Source organism: Rhinolophus ferrumequinum, chromosome 17 (genome assembly GCF_004115265.2).
Source record: "Rhinolophus ferrumequinum isolate MPI-CBG mRhiFer1 chromosome 17, mRhiFer1_v1.p, whole genome shotgun sequence".
Lineage (NCBI taxonomy): Eukaryota > Metazoa > Chordata > Mammalia > Chiroptera > Rhinolophidae > Rhinolophus > Rhinolophus ferrumequinum.
In genome coordinates this window covers 18756871-18776108 of record NC_046300.1, presented here as the reverse complement: position 1 = coordinate 18776108, position 19238 = coordinate 18756871, and the positions used below count along the sequence as shown (strand labels likewise).

General features: G+C 47.2%; 1 protein-coding gene across 4 annotated transcripts in view; it reads right to left on the bottom strand.

Moving 5' to 3' along the window:
- Positions 1–19238, bottom strand: part of OSBPL10 (oxysterol binding protein like 10) — a 261600-nt gene that overhangs the window by 16243 nt on the left and 226119 nt on the right. For all 4 annotated transcript variants that reach the window (XM_033132493.1, XM_033132491.1, XM_033132494.1 and 1 more), the window contains 2 exons: positions 15066–15215; positions 2056–2533 (listed from right to left, as the gene is read on the bottom strand). In XM_033132493.1, coding sequence (XP_032988384.1) covers positions 2056–2533; positions 15066–15215 — 628 coding nt within the window. The remainder of the gene's footprint in view (positions 1–2055; positions 2534–15065; positions 15216–19238) is intronic.

Genomic DNA, 19238 nt, shown 5'->3' with positions numbered 1-19238 from the left:
CATACCCTAGCCGCTCGCTAGTCACTTCGTAGTTCTCTGGGTTATCAGATTAACCCAAAGCACAAGAGTAATTTAAACTTATCATAGGTATATGCGTACGGGAAACAACAGCGCATGTAGCGTTCGGTGCTATCTGTGGTTTCAGGTATCCTGTTGGCTTACAGGAAATTCATTTTTCCATCCCATCTACTTCTCCAGCCCCCAGCCCAGTTTCCTTGACTGGTGCTCTTCATCTTTTGGACCTCTTAATGCTGGAGGGCTGTGGGGATTGGTGCTCAAAGCCTTAAATTACAAATTTTTACCTCAGCTCAGACCTCCCCACAGAACCCCAACCTGTATACACAACTGTCAAGTCAAGCACTCTGCTTGAATGCCTACCCCACAGCACAACCTAATGAGCTCCTATACTCTCCCTCCAAACTAGCTCTCCCTCCCCCAGCCCTTTGTCTTCCCACCTCAATTAATGGCTATTCTGTCCTTCAAGTAGCTCAGCTCAGAAGCCTTGGTGTCTCTTCTCTCATACGCACGTCCAATCATCCACAGGCAGAAGCCCTCGGCTCACTGTACTTCAGAATACATCCACGTTTTACCTCTTCCACCATTTCCACCCGAGTCCAAGCCAACATCATCTCTTGCCTGGATCCTTGCTTCCATCTTTACCCCTCTTATGGTCTATTTTCAACAAGCAGCTGGAACAATCTTCCTAAATGATAAGTCAGATCGTGATCCTCTTTTGCTCAAAACCCTCATGGCTTCACAGCTCACTCAGTAGAAAAGCCAACACCTCTAGCAATGGCCCCACGGCCCAACGTGACCTGGCCACAGTCTCCTCTCTAACCTTGTCTTCTCCAGTCCCTGCCTCATTCACCCTGCTCCAGGCATACGGGCTTCCCATCTCCCACCCACATGTCGGGACCTACACCTCGTTCTTCTGTTGCACACATTCTTCCCCTGGTCACCAAGAAGGCTTGTCCTTTATCACCCACTTCAGGTCTTTGCTCAAATGTCACCTAGTGAGGCCTTCCCCGCTGCTATCCCATCCCACCCTCAAGTTCCACTGCCCTCTCCCCACCACTTCCAGGTCCCTTCTCTGCTTTATTTTTCTCCATAGCACTTACTTTCCAACACAACAAACATACTTTTATTTCCCTAGTAGAATACAATAGAAGCTTCATGAAGACAGAGACTTTTTTGGTCTGCTTTGTGCATGGCAGTATCTATAGCTCTTAAGACAGTGTCTGGCATCTAGTAGATGCTCAATAAAAATGTGCTAAGTGAATGGTGTTCTTATTTCATGGGGTTTGGGAAGGGCTTCCAAGTATTCATGTACTCCATGAAACTGAAAGCCAAATTGTGGGTTGGATTTTTTTTTTCCTGAGAAATGAATCTATTGCCTTAGCGTCTCAAAAGGATGTGTGACTCAAAAAAACCTTAAAGAACCACTAATACAGATGCTTGAATTTAACAAGAATATTATAGGTTTCTTCAAACAATGAATCAACTTCATTCACAGCTATTTGCTAAAGCAGATATGTGTAATCTAGGAGTGGTTTGATTATACTGTGTTCTTCCTTCAGACTCTGTAGCACAGAGTCCAGAGATTTGCCTTGGGAATTTTAGGAGCACATTTTGAATAGACAGTACTATTATCCTCATTGTCCCTGAGCCAGAGAAACCAGTGAGAATAAATAAAAGTGTGTCTCACGGATCTGGAGCCAACTCTAATATTCATGCAAATCTGAAAATAAAGCGTATGTAAGGCCGCTCACACATACACACACACACACACACGCACAACATGTAAAGATCCAGGTGGGCGGCGAGTTAAGCAAACAGCTGCATCCCATCTCGTCCATCGCTTTGGCGCCACTGGGAAATTTACCAGGACCTGGTCTTCAAGTCACAAAATTCATCCCTCCTGTCCACGCCCCGCCGCCCCCCCCCAGACAATCTCAAAACAAAATGCAAACAAGGAACCCACACAAAATCATCCGTCACGTATACAACTGTCACTGTGTAAGAGTGACACTCCATCAAACATACGACATGGCTTACCTTCCCCTATCATGGAGACCCCCACGGACATGCCCAGGAACTTGCTTTTGGTGCACACGTGAGTGTTGATGCACAGTCTCTTCTCCTTGCACTCACAGTAGAAGCAGGAGATGGGCGGGTGATGGGACACTTGCTCAGCTGCAAACCTTAGTTTGTAGCTTTTGGAAGGGCCATCGGCCACTGGGGGTTCGTGGCTGGGAGAAGAGTGGGAGGCAGTCCTCTTTGGCTTGACACTGTCCTTGGGAACTTCCCAGGAGCAGTGAAACGTCTCACCAATGATGGGGTTGTAGGGCTTCTTGGCCAACGCCCCCTTGCGGCCCTCATGGAAGGCTGTGAGATAGTACTCCACGAAGCAAATGGCCCTCTCCTCTGGCGTGGCCCCGGCAGTTATGGCCAGTAGCAGGTCTGGGTGTGCCATGAAGTCTGCGTACATCTCCAGCAAGGATCGCTTCTCCAGAATGAATGTGGGAAGCACCACCTGCATTTGGGAGGAGACCAAGTCAGACAGAAATCCCTGTTTACATGAAAAGGAAAAAAAAGGAAGGCTGCAACTGCCATCAAGCAAATTCACAATGGCTTATGCCAGGGAATGGTTTCTTTGGATTTGTACACAAACGACAAATCAGCGTAAAAAATACTGAAGAAAGTGGGAATGGCTGCCATGGTGGCACCAATGCCAACCCAGCTCTATGTAGAGGACTTTCCTGAGCGATCTCCTTCTTTGCTCACCTGGGCTAAAACAAGAGCTTCTGTCTCTCCACTGCCACCACTCTCCTAACACACAGCCCCCTTTTTACTCCCCATTATTTAGAGATGTGGCGAAAACAGCTCGGAAGGCCTCTTTCATGTTTATCAGGCAGAACCACGGGGGCTCAGTGTGTTCCCACAAACATGGACATTAGGCTTTGTTGGTGCCCCATCAAAGGGGGTCCAGGTAGACCAGAACCCACCACCACCAAGAGTGTCTATTTGGAGATCTCCGTACACACCCCAAAATGATCAAGGCAGGTAGGAGTGTAGAACGGGCCCCTGGCTCAGGTCTCCAGGCCAATGTCCACAGAGCTGCCACAGAGAAGAGGGACCATTTGTGGAGGCTGCTCCACAAGGCTGGACCAGAAAACATGAGCAGAAGTTACAAAGTAGGCTGGCACTTAATGGAGAATCTTCTGCTAAATGGACTAGCACTGTAGGAGTGTGACTGGCCCTATTACCATAGAGAAGGAGAAATTTGGATGGCTGTGTCTGGGGCTGGGCAGAGAGACCCCTCGCTGATCTAAAGTGGATCAAGGTAGTCAATCCCCATACAAGCCCAAATGACGGCAACCTGATGATTAGGTCATTTAAAAGAAATGAGAGACATTCGAAAACGGGGCTGGAAAGCAGGTAACTCGTTACTATTACTGATATATGAAAGAGAGAACCTGTTTCTCAGGGTTCTGGGAGGGTTTTACAATGACTTAGTTACAGGGTGTTAATAACCCACCCACTTAGCATGACACAGCTCTCTTTGACCTGGAGCATCTCACATTGAGTGAGCGGAGAGGAGTTCAAGCAAGTTGACCAAGGTCACGCAGCAGGGTTACGCTCCCTCCTTCCATGACCACATCTGTCCTTCCTTCACATGGGTCCCTAACTCCCATGAAAACATTTGCAAGGGGCACATCACTAACTGTGACTATCACGGCTTACAGATCTGTCACCTTGCCTCCACGTCAGCTTACTAAGGCCCTTCGTTGCGAAGGATGTAGAGACAATGGAAGAGACATATCCTGACAGAGACAGACAGGCAGACATGAGATCAGCAATGCAGAGATTTCAGAGGAAACTAGAGAAAGCCCAGCCCACTTTGTATCTTTGTGAATGCCTCTCTATCTTTCATTTAAAAACAGTCAGAGGAAAACATACCTGTGTTAAGGAAAAAAGAAGCCAGATGTAAAATTGAACTTATACTACAACCCAAGGATAATAAAAAGACTCAAATGTTAGCATTTCTCTTGGTGATAGAAATAAGTGATTTTCCTTTTTTTTTTTTCCATATCTTTCTGCTTTGCTTTCATCATATGCTGGAAGAAGAAACGTTATCTAAAACACAACTATGCAACTTCAAGGGAATTTCCTGATTTTTTCTTTCAGCCACAACTTGACAAAAGTGAAAATCTGGCTGCTCAAGGATACGAGCCAGCCAGGAAAAGCACACCTTGGCTCAGGTGGCCATCAGATGCCACTGTTATTGCTTCCTATGTCTTTTGCGGGCCAGATCATCACTCAGCAGCCATCCCCTTGCTCTCCGGGGTCTGCTCTTCCAATGAAGCTCCCAGGGGCCAGGCTGCTGTGTTCTCCCTGTGGCCTCCCACCATGTAGGTGGCCGATGGCAGAGTAAAAAGGGAGGTACAATAGCCCCCAAACACTCACCATCTCTCCCTTTCCCACCCCTAGAGCCACTCAAGGTCTCCCCTAGAAACTCCCCCACACAGGCTGTACAGGTTGAAAACTTCCGATTGAAGGAGCCGTGGAAACCCCCTCAAGGAGGCCAAATCAATTACAAAGGAAAAGAAGCCACAAATGTTCGTATGGCCAGACCATCCCCAGACCACTCCACTTCCGGCTCACTTGCTTCCCAGGGCCCCGGGGGCCCTGTGATCAGGGAGCAGGCAGAGTTACTCGGGGGACGTCAGCCCTGACATACAGAACGCCAAGTGCAGACGATTCCATGACTGACGCACAGCCTTCTCCCCACCCTGTGGCAATGGGGCTTCTCTGGCAACAAGTCCACCTCTGGTCAGCAAGACCGTTCGTGTTTGTACCCACGCTCGAATGACAAGGAAAGAATCAGCTACAATATCTACTCACGGTGTACTTTTGAAATGGGCAAGAATTGAAAGCGTTGTTTTGCCTTAGTCAGCATTTCCGAACTCAGAGGCTGAAGGATTAAGGCAGCATAAATAAGAAAAAGGACTCCGCTCAGAATCCCAAATCACTGAACATCAGAACCAGGAGGGACCTTTAAGACGATGGAATTCAATGCCTCCTAGGTGAGGGGACAGAGACTGGGGAGGACGGGAGAGAAGGCACCCTGCCAGGTGTGGTGCAGGCAGGGGACCTCAGGGCTCCCAACTGCCACCCTCAAGTTCTTTCCGTTACCCCTGACACCCGTGCTTGTCTGTTTTGGGGCTAATGGGAACATTTTCTTTCCCTCAGAGGACTAGGAAGAGTTCACTGGACATAAGAACTGGAAATGGGGGGCTACCCATCACCCCCTCTACTGTCACTGATGAATAAATCAGTGTGGGGAGCAGGAGGCGGCACAGGGGAGAGGGTGGGACACGAGCCCCACTGCCTACTCCCTTGGAATGGCAGGGCAGTTCACCAGTCCAAAGGCTATCGTTAACATCACAGTCCGGAGGGACACCTTCGGCAATTAAGAAAGGACTCACATGGTGCCCTCTTTCCGGAAAGCACAGCTGTAGCTTCTAACTGGCCTTCCAGCTTTCTGTCGTGCCGCCCTTACTTCTTCTCCACCCACAGCCACATTCATCTTTCTAAAATCTCCATAAGAGGTGAATAAAGTCTAATTTGGACCCCCCCTCTCTCTAGTCTCGCGTTATCCCTCACTTTCTGGCCCCAGGCCTCCCCCCGCCACACACACACATTAACTCCTGTTACACTTTTCCGCCTCTTCTCTTGCCTTCAGCTCAATGCTAACCTCCTCTGTGAAGCTTCTTCTGACAGCTCCTGCTCCCAAGGCCAAACCAACAGCGCCCCCTCCTCCATAACTTCACTGCACCCCACATATATCTCCCTCATAGCATCCACAATGCTCTTCTTGCTCTTCTTAACGACATAAAGTATATTATTTGGATAATTTGGGAAAGTTTTACTGAGGGCCGTATATGAAATAGCATTGTATCAATGTTAAATTTCCCAAGTATGACAAATGTAATTTGTAGGAGAATGTCCCTGGAGGAGATACTCACCGATGGACGTAGGGGGGAGCTGTCATCTCTACAACATACTGTGAAATGGTCCATCAAAAAATGAACCACACAGATATATGCACATGTATAGTTGGGGTTTCAGAGGGAGAGAGAAGGACAGGCAGAGAGAGAAACAGAGAAATAGAAAAAGGCAGGGGAGGAGAGATTGGGAGAAAGGGAAGGAAGAAGAAATAAATGCAAAGAGGCAAAATGTAACAATCGGTCAATAAAGGTGATATATGGACGTTCATTGTACCATTCTTGCAACTCTACTGTAGATTAGGAAATGTGCAAAATAAAAAGTTGGAGGAAAAAGGCTCTATTAGGGATGCAATACCTGAGAACTTATCAATTTTCAAAGACAACCCTCCTGAAATTGCAGACTCGGAAATTATGGTCTCACAGCCAACGCCAAGTCCAACCCACTGGATATATATTCTGCACCTGACAGCGATACTGTAGCTGTGTCAGAGCTGGGGAAAGTAGAACACCTGGAGAGATGGAGGAGATGGGTTGGGAGTGGAGTGACTGTTTCCTTCTCATCTTGTTGGGATGCTCTGACAGCGTTTTGTGCAGAACACCAGATCGATGCCCTTCAAAAGCAGCACCCTGCACACTCTGGGCAAGATATCATATTTTTCATTAAAGCAGATTTCTGTCTCTCCTACGATCTCCCTGCCTTTTTTATTTATTTATTTTTGGTGCCTTTGCAAATAAGTCACTTAATCATCTGTTCTTTGGGTGGTGGACCTGGAGATACAGAGCCAAGAAGTGGTGAGTACTAATTGGGCTGTCTGCCTCCAACGGAGAGGTGAGTGATGGCCCAGCTGCACCGACGGATGGCATCCAAATGGCTAGAATCGCTGCTGCAGATTTATGGAGCCATCAATAAGGGCTGCCTTTTCTCCCGTTAACATAATTAAGACAATGAACAATTCGGGGGAAAGGGAAAAATAAAAGAGAAGATCTGCACTCGGGGCTCAGAAAACAATTAATTACATTTAAAGCTGCATCAATCTAGAAGTAAATAATCTTCAGGTTGGGCTCTTAGAACTTGGAAATAATTGATCACCCATTGAGAAAGTCAAAGGGCCCCCACAGAAAGAGGGATCGTCCCTTCCCCCCAACGGAGAACACAGCAGGCCTCCGCAAAGGCAGGCCCAGGGCAGATGCATTTGTCTCCAAAGACAGTTCAGTTAACTTAATAACCTTGAGCGTTATCTACACAATACTCTGTCCTCAGACTGGCAAACCCACCCGGTGCAAACAAGCAAGCCAAGAGAGGCCGAGACCACCCACCGAGAGTGACCTATGGAATCTTTTAAGGAAGTCAAGGGAAATACACAAAAATCCAACCTTACAAAAGAAAGGGCAGATAATTCACACTGCCAAAGCTTTCTCTCCTGAGCTAACGGGGCTCCCCTGGCTTTCCTTAAAGCGCCAGCTCCATTCACACCCATCTCAAGGTGCTTAGAACATCACAGAAGGCATTCATTTACATTTTTGTTAGAAAATTTGAAATATAATTTTATTCTAGTTCCTCAGAGTCCCAGACCTTGGCTTGCAGAAGGGACTCGGCTGTGAGCTCTGGTTCACGGCTTGACACCTCTAGCCACGTGTCCTAGGGCAGCTTCATCTCTCCCAGACTCACTTCCTCTGCTGTCAAATGGGGCAAAGAATACCAGCCTCCGGGGCCTTCTTGAGGAATATTAAATGATAGTGTAAAACTGGCCCAGAGCCCACCCAGCAGATAGTAAATGCTCACTCTGCTAGAGACCAGGGGACAATAAAGACAACAGAGATCAGTCACAAAGTTGTCACCTAAGTTTCAGTGACAAAGCTGAAGACTAAAAGCAAGTCCCCTGAAGACCAGAGCAACCCCTGGGACCACCTCGGATGTTTCTGTAAATAATCAATTATTTGAGAAAAAGGAGAAATAATTGTATAAAACAAGAAAAGTGCTGTGAGCATGCATGAAATGTTTCAAACATAAACCATTTCTAGCACTGAAGCCCAGCACGGTGCTTTAGGCGTCCCGTTACGTTGTTCAATTTTCTCCATAACCTGTGAGCAGGTGTGACTAGTACATTTTATAGGTGAGAAAACTAAAGCCCAGAAAGCTTTTATAATTTACAGAAGGCTAAATATAAGTAGAAAGATGGAATGTGAGCCAATTCTGATTGGCCTATGATGGACCCCTCATGGCCACACCCAGGAAGCCTGAAGACTCACGGGAATTCTTTCCGGGAGAGCAGGATTGATGAGCTCCTGCCAACTGCACAGGGAAGGAAGCATGGAGATGACACGCTGCCCCCACAAGACACGTGGTACAGACAAGCTTAGGGCAGCCAGGTCACTACTGTATCTTCTATTAAAAGACGAACATTTCAGGATAGGTAGCAGGCTTTGCTTGACAGAGCATTATTATAAAAACAAGATTTGGAGAGAAGAGTCAAAAGTATCAGGAAAGGGATTGGAAGGGCTCGAAATTCACTGTTCTAAAAGATCTCCCTCCCATCCGAATCTGTAAAATTGGAGTTTAGGCTAAATCTCCTGAGGAATCCAGACTGGTCACAAACAGGCACACCTGGATCTGGTTGTTACCTGTCACTACCACCTCCGTAATCTCAGTCTCAAGCATCCCACACTCCACCCATCACCGCTGACGTCCCAACGCACTTTGCCTCATCCCCAGCTTCACCAAAACCTATTGACCTTGTCCTGTCTACCACCCATCTGCCTGTGACTTCCATACCACCTTACACTTACTCCCTTTGATCTGCTCCCAGCAACTCTGCCACTCTCTCCCTCAGGGGTACTAACTAAGCAAACCTCAACTCTGATTGAATCCAGCTCCTCACGCTCTCCATGCCTCGATCTGGCAGCTCAACTGTCCTGGAGAAAAAGAGACAACACGCTGACTGGTCTCACTTTAAATTCGTGACCTAGAAACCGTAAGTGGTCCCCCGTGCGGCAATCCTCCCACAGTCTTCCTCTCCCTGAGACAAACATTTCCTGTCATCTCCTCCCTCTTCACATCTCTAACAACCTTTCCCTCTTTATCACTCTCACTTAATCACCTTGCTCCCGGTCCCCTACCCCGGGAAAATCGAAGCCGTCCATCAAGAACGTGCACATGGTGATCACAGCAGCAAACATTTTCATAGTGCTTGCTGTGCACCAGGCTCTGCTCTGAATCCTTCACACACACCGCTGTCCACACACACAGAGCAACCCCATGGGGAAATTCACAGAAGGATACGGAGGCTCTCAGGGGTTAGGGAACTCGGCTAGGACGCCGCCCAGGCAGCCTGGCTCAGAGCCACGTGCTTAAACACGGGCCCTCCTGCCCATTTGCTGGTGTCCGCACTCCTCCACTCTGCCCGCCCTCCTGCTACAACGGACGAACTGTCCTCTGTAAGGACACCCCGTGTGCCGATGCACTGGGCCCCATGTCCTTTCACTACCCAAGTTCCTGCAGTCATCTCCTCCCTCTCTCCTAACTACTCCCATTGGCATTCAAACATCGGAAGAAACCAAACCTCTCCTAGCTCCAGAAGCCCCTTCAGCGTCCACCCAATTTTCTGCTCCATTTTTACATCAGAGCTCCTCACATGGCTGTTTTTACTCCCTGTCACCACTTTTCTTCCCATTCTCCCTTGAACCCACCCAATCAGACCTTGACAAAGACAAACGCTCCATCTGTAGGCCTGGTCTTTCTCGGCCCATCAGCAGCAATTCCATACAGGACAACTCCTTTCTCCTTGAAACACCCTCTTCGTGTGACTTCCATGACAGGACACTCCTCTGGTTTCCGTCCTACCTCCCCGGCTGACCCTTCTTAGTCTCCTTTGCTGGATCCTTCTCATCTCCCAACCGCGAAACACTGGAGTATCCAAGGACTCAGTCCTTGGACTTCTTTCCCCCTCCTCTCTCACTCCCTGGAGGAGCTCATTCCATGTCCTGGCTTTAAACACCTGCTATACATTGTTTACTCTCAAACTTGTACCTGAACCTCACTCATAACACCTAGGCTTCCGTCTACAACTGCCCACATGCCCTCTGTGCTTGGAAGCGTAAAGAATGGATACCTCAGACCTAAGGATCCAACACTGCATCTGTGATATCCCCCCAACCCCCATCTCCATCCTGCTCTCCCCAGAGACTTCTCTTTCTTGGAAAAAGGGAGGAGTGTCATCTATTCCACTGGTGGCCCTCGATGGACCACAGCTCCTGGAACTCAGGCCCTTGCATAGTTCCTTCCTCTTCAACCTGGGCTGGACCTGTGACTTGGTTTAATTAATAAAGTAGAAGTGACATTTAGGCCAGTTTGGGGCCTGAGCCTTAAGAAGGTTTATCAACTTGCACTTTGGCTCTTTTGGGAGCTTTGCACTGCAGTGTAAGCTATATGGCTACCTAGCCGGAGAGATCAGGTAGGAAGAATACACGGAGGGAGAAAAATCCAAATTGATGGAGTGAGAGAGAAGCCTAGCTGTCTCAGCTGAGTCTAGCCTACAACTAACCCACCAGGTGATGCCAGGCACACCAGTGACCACTGGCAAGACCCATAGAACTGCCCAGCTGGTCCCGGCCCAGACCGCATAACTGTGAACAAATAAAATGATTCACATCTTAAGCCACTACATTTCAGGTGGTTAGTCCCTTAGCAATAGATAATGTTTTTAAAATGGGGACTCTAATTATTATTATTCTAGTTGCTCAGGTCAAAACTTTAGTCATTCTTTCTTCCTCTCTTTCTCTCAGACTCTGCATCCCATCCATCTGCAAGCAGGATATCCATATCCTGTTGGCATTTTCTATCCAGAATCTGCCATCATCAATCACCTCCTCTCTGCATCTACCCTCACCTTTGCTGCCCACACCCCACTCGTCCCCGCCCCAGTCTACTTTTCACACAAGAGTCAAAATGATCTTTGAAAAACGCAAGTAAGGCCATGCATTCCTGGGCTCAAACTCTCCAGTGGCCACCCATACTACTTAGAGAAACATCCCAAGTCCTCATAATGTCCCACCAGACCCTCTGACCCAGCCCCTGTGGTCTCACTAATGTAATTTCCTTCCAGCACACCCAGTTCACTCTGATCCAGCCATACAGGCCTCCTTGCTCATCCTCCAAATGCCAAAGAAAGGTCCATCTTGGCCTTCTTCGTTCACTGTCCCCTCTGGCCAGAACACTCTCCCACTAGATAGTCACAGGGCCGACTCCCTCGTTTTAATCTCGTCTCTACTCCAGTGTCACCTGGGAGAATCCTACCGTGACCAGTTTATCTAAGAGGGCACATACCATCCCCCACGCCATCCCATTTAAACCTCCCTGCCATGCTCTACTTCTCGTCATCGTACTTCTCATCTCCATATTCTTTTCTTCTCTCTCCCTCCGTCTTTCTCTCTCTCTGTCTCTCTCTCTCTCTCTGTCTCTCTCTCTCTCTCTCTCTCTCTCATTTATTGTCTCTCTCTTCTTCTATTATCACACAAGTACCATAAGGAAGTGGATTCTCAATGTTTTGCCCACTGCTGCACTCCCAGTGTCTAGAACAGTAACTGGCAGGTGCAGTACTCAGTAAACATACGTTAGAAGGCTGCACGTCTGCATCACCAGTGTTGCCTTTCATATCCTGAACACTAGGTAAAAATGGTCATAATAAACCTCTAAGCTCAACATTGCACTCTGTGGGCCCCTCTCCCTGGAGCCCACAGCAGCTACTCCAGCGTCTCCTGAATACCACATTATGTTTCTCACCTGTTTCAAACCCTCGAAAGGCTTCCCATCGCCCTCAGGACCAAATTTACCCTCCTCTACATGGTCCACAAGCCTCTGCAGGTTCTGACCCATTGACTCACTCCAGGTTCAACCGTGCTCCTCACCAGCACATGCTCCGCTCCAGCCACCGTGCGCTCCCCTCTCCAGCTTTGCCCACTCTGTTCCCTTGCCAGGAATGCCCTTCCTCCCATTTCTCCCGCTAACGCCAACTCATCCTTCACGCACGACCTAAATGCCCCTTCCTTCAAAGAACCCCTTTGTGGCCCACCATTTTTCTGTGGTTCCTCCTTTCTCTCTTCTTTTCCTTTCTAGGCTACCCACAGTTTGTGGAAATGTAGCAAGCTATCTAGTGGGGTTTTCACCAGCAATTTGGGCTATGGAACCACCGCGGAGGTAAGAGGGCAGACGAGGGTGCTTCTGGAGACAGGGCCGGCCACATCCTTGGTGGGACCCCAGGAAAAATGAAAATGCAAGTCTTCTTGTTCAAAATTAAGAATTTCAAGACACCGATAGCAGAACATTAAACCCAGCATGGGACGCTTGTGAGTACAGGGTGCTGTGTGACCCTCTGGTCAGTCACATGCCCATGAAACTGCCCTGTCTAGTGACCACAGTTACCGAAGGCAAAATGCAGGCACCCCGTCAGGCTGGTGATGTGTGAACGCATCAGTACCGCCCAGCTCCTAAAGATGGGGAGCACATTCGTTTTACAGACACCAGAGGCTTCATCCTTGAATCAAAGAATGTTCTAGCTCTAGGGTACCTGCTCATCAGACACTCCATTCAGGCTACGTCCTTCAATTGCCAGTTTAGTACAAGCTTAACTGAATGAAATGGGCAAGAGCCAAGAAGAGAAAAGGAGACAATCAGGAAAGACAGAATTTCATCAACATTTTTATGATGCAGGACAACAAAAGTTCAGAAACCTTAGCAGACAATAAAAGGTTTCTGATAAATAACAGGTGTACCTCTTCCTCTCATGAGTATTTCAGCTTGTCAAATTTCTCCTTGGTCTTTGAATAGCAGTTTTTTTCCCAGCAAATAAGTGAATGAACTATACTCTAGAGCAGTTTTTCTTTCACATATTAGATAAACCCAACATTTGCTCTTTTAGGAATAGACCGTGGCTCCAGAAATGCAGTCATAGCCTAATAAACTAATAATAAATAAGAGATTCACAGTTCTTATGATTTCCCTTATTTTAAAACAAGAGAGCCATAATGTGATGTCTCTGAGACACTCAACCTGCCATAATAAGACCCCTCAGCATTTTCTTGTGTTTCTCCACATCTGACCTGGACAATTCCAGTTACAGTCTCTCTCCTGAATCATTCATGATTCCACATCAAAGTTTTACAAATATTTTTTTAATATGATCCACAGTGAGAATTTGTTTTACAATGTGACTCAGTACACAGGTATCAAGGGAAGTAAAGTAAGAGTCTTATGTGCAATATACTCTGATATTTTCTGTTGTATTTCACTTCTTAGAAATGATCATCTGACCCACTGAATGACGTTTACAACTTACTAAAGGGGTCACAACTCCCAGTTTGTAAATGTGACTTTAAATCCTACTGGTTCCATTGCTACCCATATTCCATTCTCCAGATCTTATCTCACGCTCCGTATTGTCTCCACAATCCACAAGAATAAAAAAGAGGTGGCTTTTTAAAAGGCAAACATTTAAAATGGTGTCTCTAGCAAAAAGGGTATGAGAATTACAGCACTCGCAGGCTGAAATGGAGAGAAAGCAGCATAATGTAGAGCAAGTCTCCACAGCTGGGCGTGCAGAGCTGGCAAGACCCAAGCCGAGGGCGGAGAATGGTAAAGCTAAGGAACTTTCTCGGTCAGGCGTCCTCAGTCAACGTAGGGCCAGTCTTTTGTTTAAAGCGGTACGGTCTCCCAGAAAATCAGACACACTCATATCCAAACACATACAAACATTTCAAAGAAGAGGCTTTTCTGTCGTCCTTTAGGCTCCCAACTCCTCTGTCTCCTCTAAACGGTCAGTTACCATGCTGTCATCTTCCTCTTTGAGGAGCTCCTCCTCCCCACCCACCCCTTTCCTCTCTCTTCCCTGGCCTTCACCCCAATCTGAAGTGAACTTGGGGGATCCCGACCCTTCACTGCAGCCAAACAAGCCAAGTACCCTCACTGTAGTTTCCACGGGCTGTCCCTTCAGGGGCTCTGACCATTTGAAGGACATCCACATGTTCCCAGCTGACCGTCAGAATCTAGATCTTCTGTGGGCAGCATAGCTTCCCCATAGGCCATGTCTCTCCTTCCCCAGCAGAGGCTCCTCTACCATCCCGCACCGCCCACCACACCACACCACCCTCCGTAAGGATAAGAATGGTGACACACCAACCACGACTTTAGCACTGGGCTACACACGACTTCCCATTCCCACTCTGCCCTTCCATGCAGGCGTCAGGACTGGATATGGAACCAGGTGGCCGGACAGCAAGGTCCAGGCACTCTCCACCACCCCGCAATGCCCCCAATGATACCATACCACCTTTCAGCTACACACGAAATCTCTTTTCCTGCTTGCCTCCAGTATGAAGCCAGCGACTCGAGGTGAGGGAGGGTCGATATGGGCCCAACGAGTTGCCACCAGTGGTTAGGACGCTGGATAAGGTTCTCTGGGGGAGGTCCCTCAGGAGGAATCCTGGCTGAGCACAGCACCAAGAAGAGTGATTGCACGTCTACCAACTGGCGGGTGTGTATCTTTGCATAATGCAGCACCAACAAGCTTGCCTTTGGGAACCAGCTGTGAAAGAAAGCTAACGACAGCCAGCAGTAGGTCGTGGCTAGGTGTGCGCCGTGGTCTCACTCCTGACTCCGCTTTTTTCCTTCCTCCTGTTTTCTCTCTGTGGCCAAAGTGCCTTATCTCTATAGGCCATTTTTAACCTTCTCTAGGACACAGCAGGAAACAAATGAAAAATCCGATCTTGAATTTTCCTTATCATCCCATATGCTTCTTCTGATTATCTCTCTGTCCTTATAGAGTCACAGCTCCAGCGGGAAATCAAATGCAAGGCTTACGCTCTGAGGATGAGCCTTTACGTAAAAATATTGTTTCAAATTATGCCTGGAATAGCCAGCCATTCTTGACTGCAATTCTGACCTCTTCCCCACTCTGCTTTCCGAGTCTCGCCACGAGTAAAGACATATGAGCAGGGAAGGCTTAGAGGTAGAGACAGCACCCAAACAATTGGCCACAAACCCCGTGGGACATGCCAACCTACCTTGGTCAAATCCATTCCAAGTTTGAGCTGTGAAATGAGATGAAGAATTACACTACGCTGATCCTCCATGACGCCCAGTTCTGTCTCTTCCTGATCTTCAGTGTCGCTTTTTTCATCTTCGGACAAATCCAGTTCAGGGCCTGAGTTTGGCTAAAACAAATCATCAATAGAAATCACCAGCTGGTCCAGCAGACGTTATAAACACAGCATATGAACCTGTATGATTAGCAACATCAGAGGGAACCCAATCCTGCGCCAGGAAGAGTTTCTTTATAAATCAGCCCTGTTGGCCATGAGGTGGAGGGTGACCCTTTTTTGGTGTGCAGGTCATCTGCACCCACCCTCTCACCCACCTTCTCCTCATTAACCTTCTGGTCTAAGGCCTTCCCCTAACAAAGTTTCCTGCCCTTTAAGAAACTGTAACATACAAGTATGAGCCCCCTTAATCTTGACTATTCTCAAACAATATTTTCCTATTAACTTGCACAACCCAGGACACTGTATATAAATTTTTCTGTTTTTAAGTAAAAGTCAGATACCCTTTGGGACTGACTGAAATTACCTCATTTATGGGAAAATTTACTTGGAGACCATTTCTCCTCACATCAGTTAATATCACTAGAGCAAGTGTAAAAACTGGCTCAGAGTTGGCATTAATTTAGGGAGGGAGACAAAAATGAAAATGTAAGGAACAACTCAAATTTTATAATATGCTGAGATTCATGCTGGCCAACAGACTCTGCTTTCCTTAATGCAAGTTTATTAATTCAATTGCTTGGTTCCAATTTTTCAATGACATAGAAAACAGGCAAGTTAACAAACAAAATGTGCAAGGGGAATGACTGAGCACAAAATTTTTTAATACTCAAGAATCAAGAACTCTGGTTACAGTGCAAAGCTGTCCTCAGATTTCTGTGGAAAAAAAGTAACCCCATCCCACCATTCCATGTTCTTATAGTACTTGTTCATATGGAAGCAAAAACACTGCACAAAACATTATACAATTGTTTCTAATTATCGATGACAGATCAGACACAATGAACTTAATATATGAAATGCAAGAGCTCAAAGATATTAGATATAAAAGGATACAGACTTGCCCAAATGTCCATGCAAAAACGAATGATTTATAAACCTATTTGGACAGAATCATCTCATTTTATCTAAAGGCACTTCCAATATGCAAAGGTTATCTTAGCGATTGAGGTGGTTGTAATCGTCTGGCCTGACATACGTGTGCCAGCCATTCCTGACCAGTACTCCAGAGGGGAAACAGTGCTACTCCCCTCCTTGCGCAGGCATTTTTAAAATTTCAATTGAAAGAGACATTTTCCATAGACCTACTTCTCCAATTATTCTCAGTCTTCTCTGAGTAACCCTAATTCTGGGTAGACAGTGGGGAAGCCTCAGCAATGCCGATGGGACACCCCAGCCAAAAGTTGCGTTTCCTCCATCATGTGCCTGGTCCTCTGGCCTCATGGCAATGTGTGTTATCTGACATCATCGGCAAGTTGCTTTGCTAGAACCTGCTGAAATAATGGAGGATGCCTGACTCCAAGCTGTTCCAGAGAAGGCTAACCAGAGGCAAGTCTGGGGACTCTGGGCTGCCCTGATTCCATGCTGGCAGGTCAGAGAACGCAGACACAGTCCCTTCCGGTGGCAAAGGTGCTGCTGGTCTACTTCTTGGTGGAGACCCGGTAGTCAGTAGTTTGTATCAGCAGACTTCCCCTCAAGCCAGGGCAGCTGGGGGAGGAGAGGGCAATGCCTGGGCATCTTGCTTTGGGTGGAAAACAGATCATCAAAAACAAATCAAGCCATCAGGTACCCAAGGGGGTGGGAGTGGCCCATCCCAACAGGAAAGGTAGCTATATTTTGAGTACAATTATTCATGCTTGAAATTAGTTGTTCTCACCGAGTACTCATTGCAAACTAAACAAATCAATAGCTCAAGTGAGGCAGCCATAAGCTTTCCGAAGCAAAGAATGATTCTTTCTTCTGAAAATGTGATTTCCCATTTGCCCACAAGCCAGTGCACGGGGTAATCACCATCCTTCTCACTCATTGCCACACTCAGTGCAACGTGTTTACAGACCACCTGGGATCACCACCTCCTCCCGCTGTCTGCCTTACTTGAAAATTAAACCCGGCTTGTCCCTGATTCCAGTAGCCAGGAGGCCGTCAGTAAGACCCTGCACACGATACTAAGAACACACGTTAATGTGCACGTAAACCGCTCCAGCTCTTCCCACTGTGTCTGATGATCACTGTCAGAGACACTGGCTCCAGCAAAGAGAATGAAAGCGGGGGCACAGGTCCCAGAAGCTGACTCACTCCAGGTGACTTGTGGCCAGAGCTCCTGGGGGCCCTGAAGTCCTGCCAACGGAAGGAAGGCCAGGGGCAGCCTGACACACATCCGCCTCATTGGCTCACATCCTTAGCAGACTCTGCCCTGAGCTTAAACAAGGATCCAGCAATATTTCTGTCTCCCACAGCGTCTGAGAACTTGCCCTTTTCTTATGGTATGATTTGCAAAAAAATTCTCCTACCCAACCTCAAGTAAATAATCAGGGTTAAAAAAAAACAGAAAAAAAAAACTGGTTTCACTCATCACATTGGTAGTGAACATCTTAGAGGACACCCACAATTCCACCCACTCTGGGACTCGTTCCATTTGCAGAAAGGTGAGAGTATCCTCTGTTTTGGATCCAAAATGAGGGTGCCTGGGTACAAAGGTGGGACCATTTGACTGGTCAACTCAGTTTGAAAGATGTCAACCGGCAAGGGAAACACACATCTGTTGACCTGCACAAAACACCTACTGTTAGCAAGTACTGCAAGAAACGGAGGATTTGAATAGCCAGGCTTTGATGGCGTTTTAAAGGCAGAAAACCTATCCTTAGGGTAAGGGTTTGTTGATTCTACTACTCTGATGTGAAATCCAAAACAGTGATAATGGTCGCTGGCTAGAAGTCTGTTCTCCATATTCTGGCCCATCCACATTCCCCCCCGCCCTCTCATAGGGGTCTGCTTCTCTCCTGGGGGCCCCTCTGGTCCCTATGGATTTCTGCCTGTAAAGCAATGGCATCTGTCTCGAGATGGCAGAACAGTGTTTCTCCATCTCAGAAGAAAGCTGAAAATGAGAACTGGTTTTATAATGCTGAGGAAGTTCATAAGACTTAAGCAAGGGGAATATTCAAATACCCCATCCCCTAGAGATCTTTGCAAATGAGCTAGCCCAGCCATAAAAATGTACGCAAACTTGAAGATAAAACGGAATTAAAATACATTTACAGGAGAAGCAGGCTCTGGAATAATGAGGTTTTTAATAAAACCAAAACTTATGACTCAATATTTCTACCACGTGAACACTTCAGGGCATCGAGGGCTATACAAATCAAGTGACTCGTGCCTATTAGCAAAGGGTGGGGGGATGGGAGGACAAGTACATTTGATGGACAGGAAACAGCCACATGGCAGGCTGGGGTTTAGGGACACTCCTTGGTGGCTCAGCAGTGACCTATGTGCCAGAACAAGGTTTCTTAATCTGGGCCCTATGGACACTCTTTAAGATATCTACCACCATCCTCAACATTTTATATAAAAACTGTGTTTGGACATTTTTCTGAAGAGAGGGTCCATGCCTTCATTGGATTCATAGAAGGGTCTCTGTCCCTGGGCTAACCTCAGGCCTCTCAAGGACCGAAGGGTCTGAGGTCACGTAAAAGAGATGGACCCTCAGGGCGGGAAGTGGTCTAATCAGACGGTCACAGCACCTGCAGATGTGGCCCTGTCTTGAACCACAGAACTCTACTTCTTATCCAGTAGGGAATGGCACAGCCACGAGACCAAAGCCAAAAGCAAAACCGTGACCTGTGTACAGCAGTCTCCCTACGCGGGACATCACTGTTGGGGGAACACTCAACTTTGGTTTCGTCTCTTCGCTTTAACAAAAGTCTTAATTCTTCAATACCAATGCAAATTCCAAGCAAGACTGAAATTCCAATCTAGGTATTTTATTCAATACATGTATATAATTTGACGACAGTTTGGGTCCATTTCAGGAAAAAACCATGAAACAGACATTTATCTTCAGAGGCCGTTCATTTCCGTATCGCAGGCCTCACTCCAAAGCTCCACCCCTTCCGAGCACCTCTCGCCCATTTTCCCTTCCTT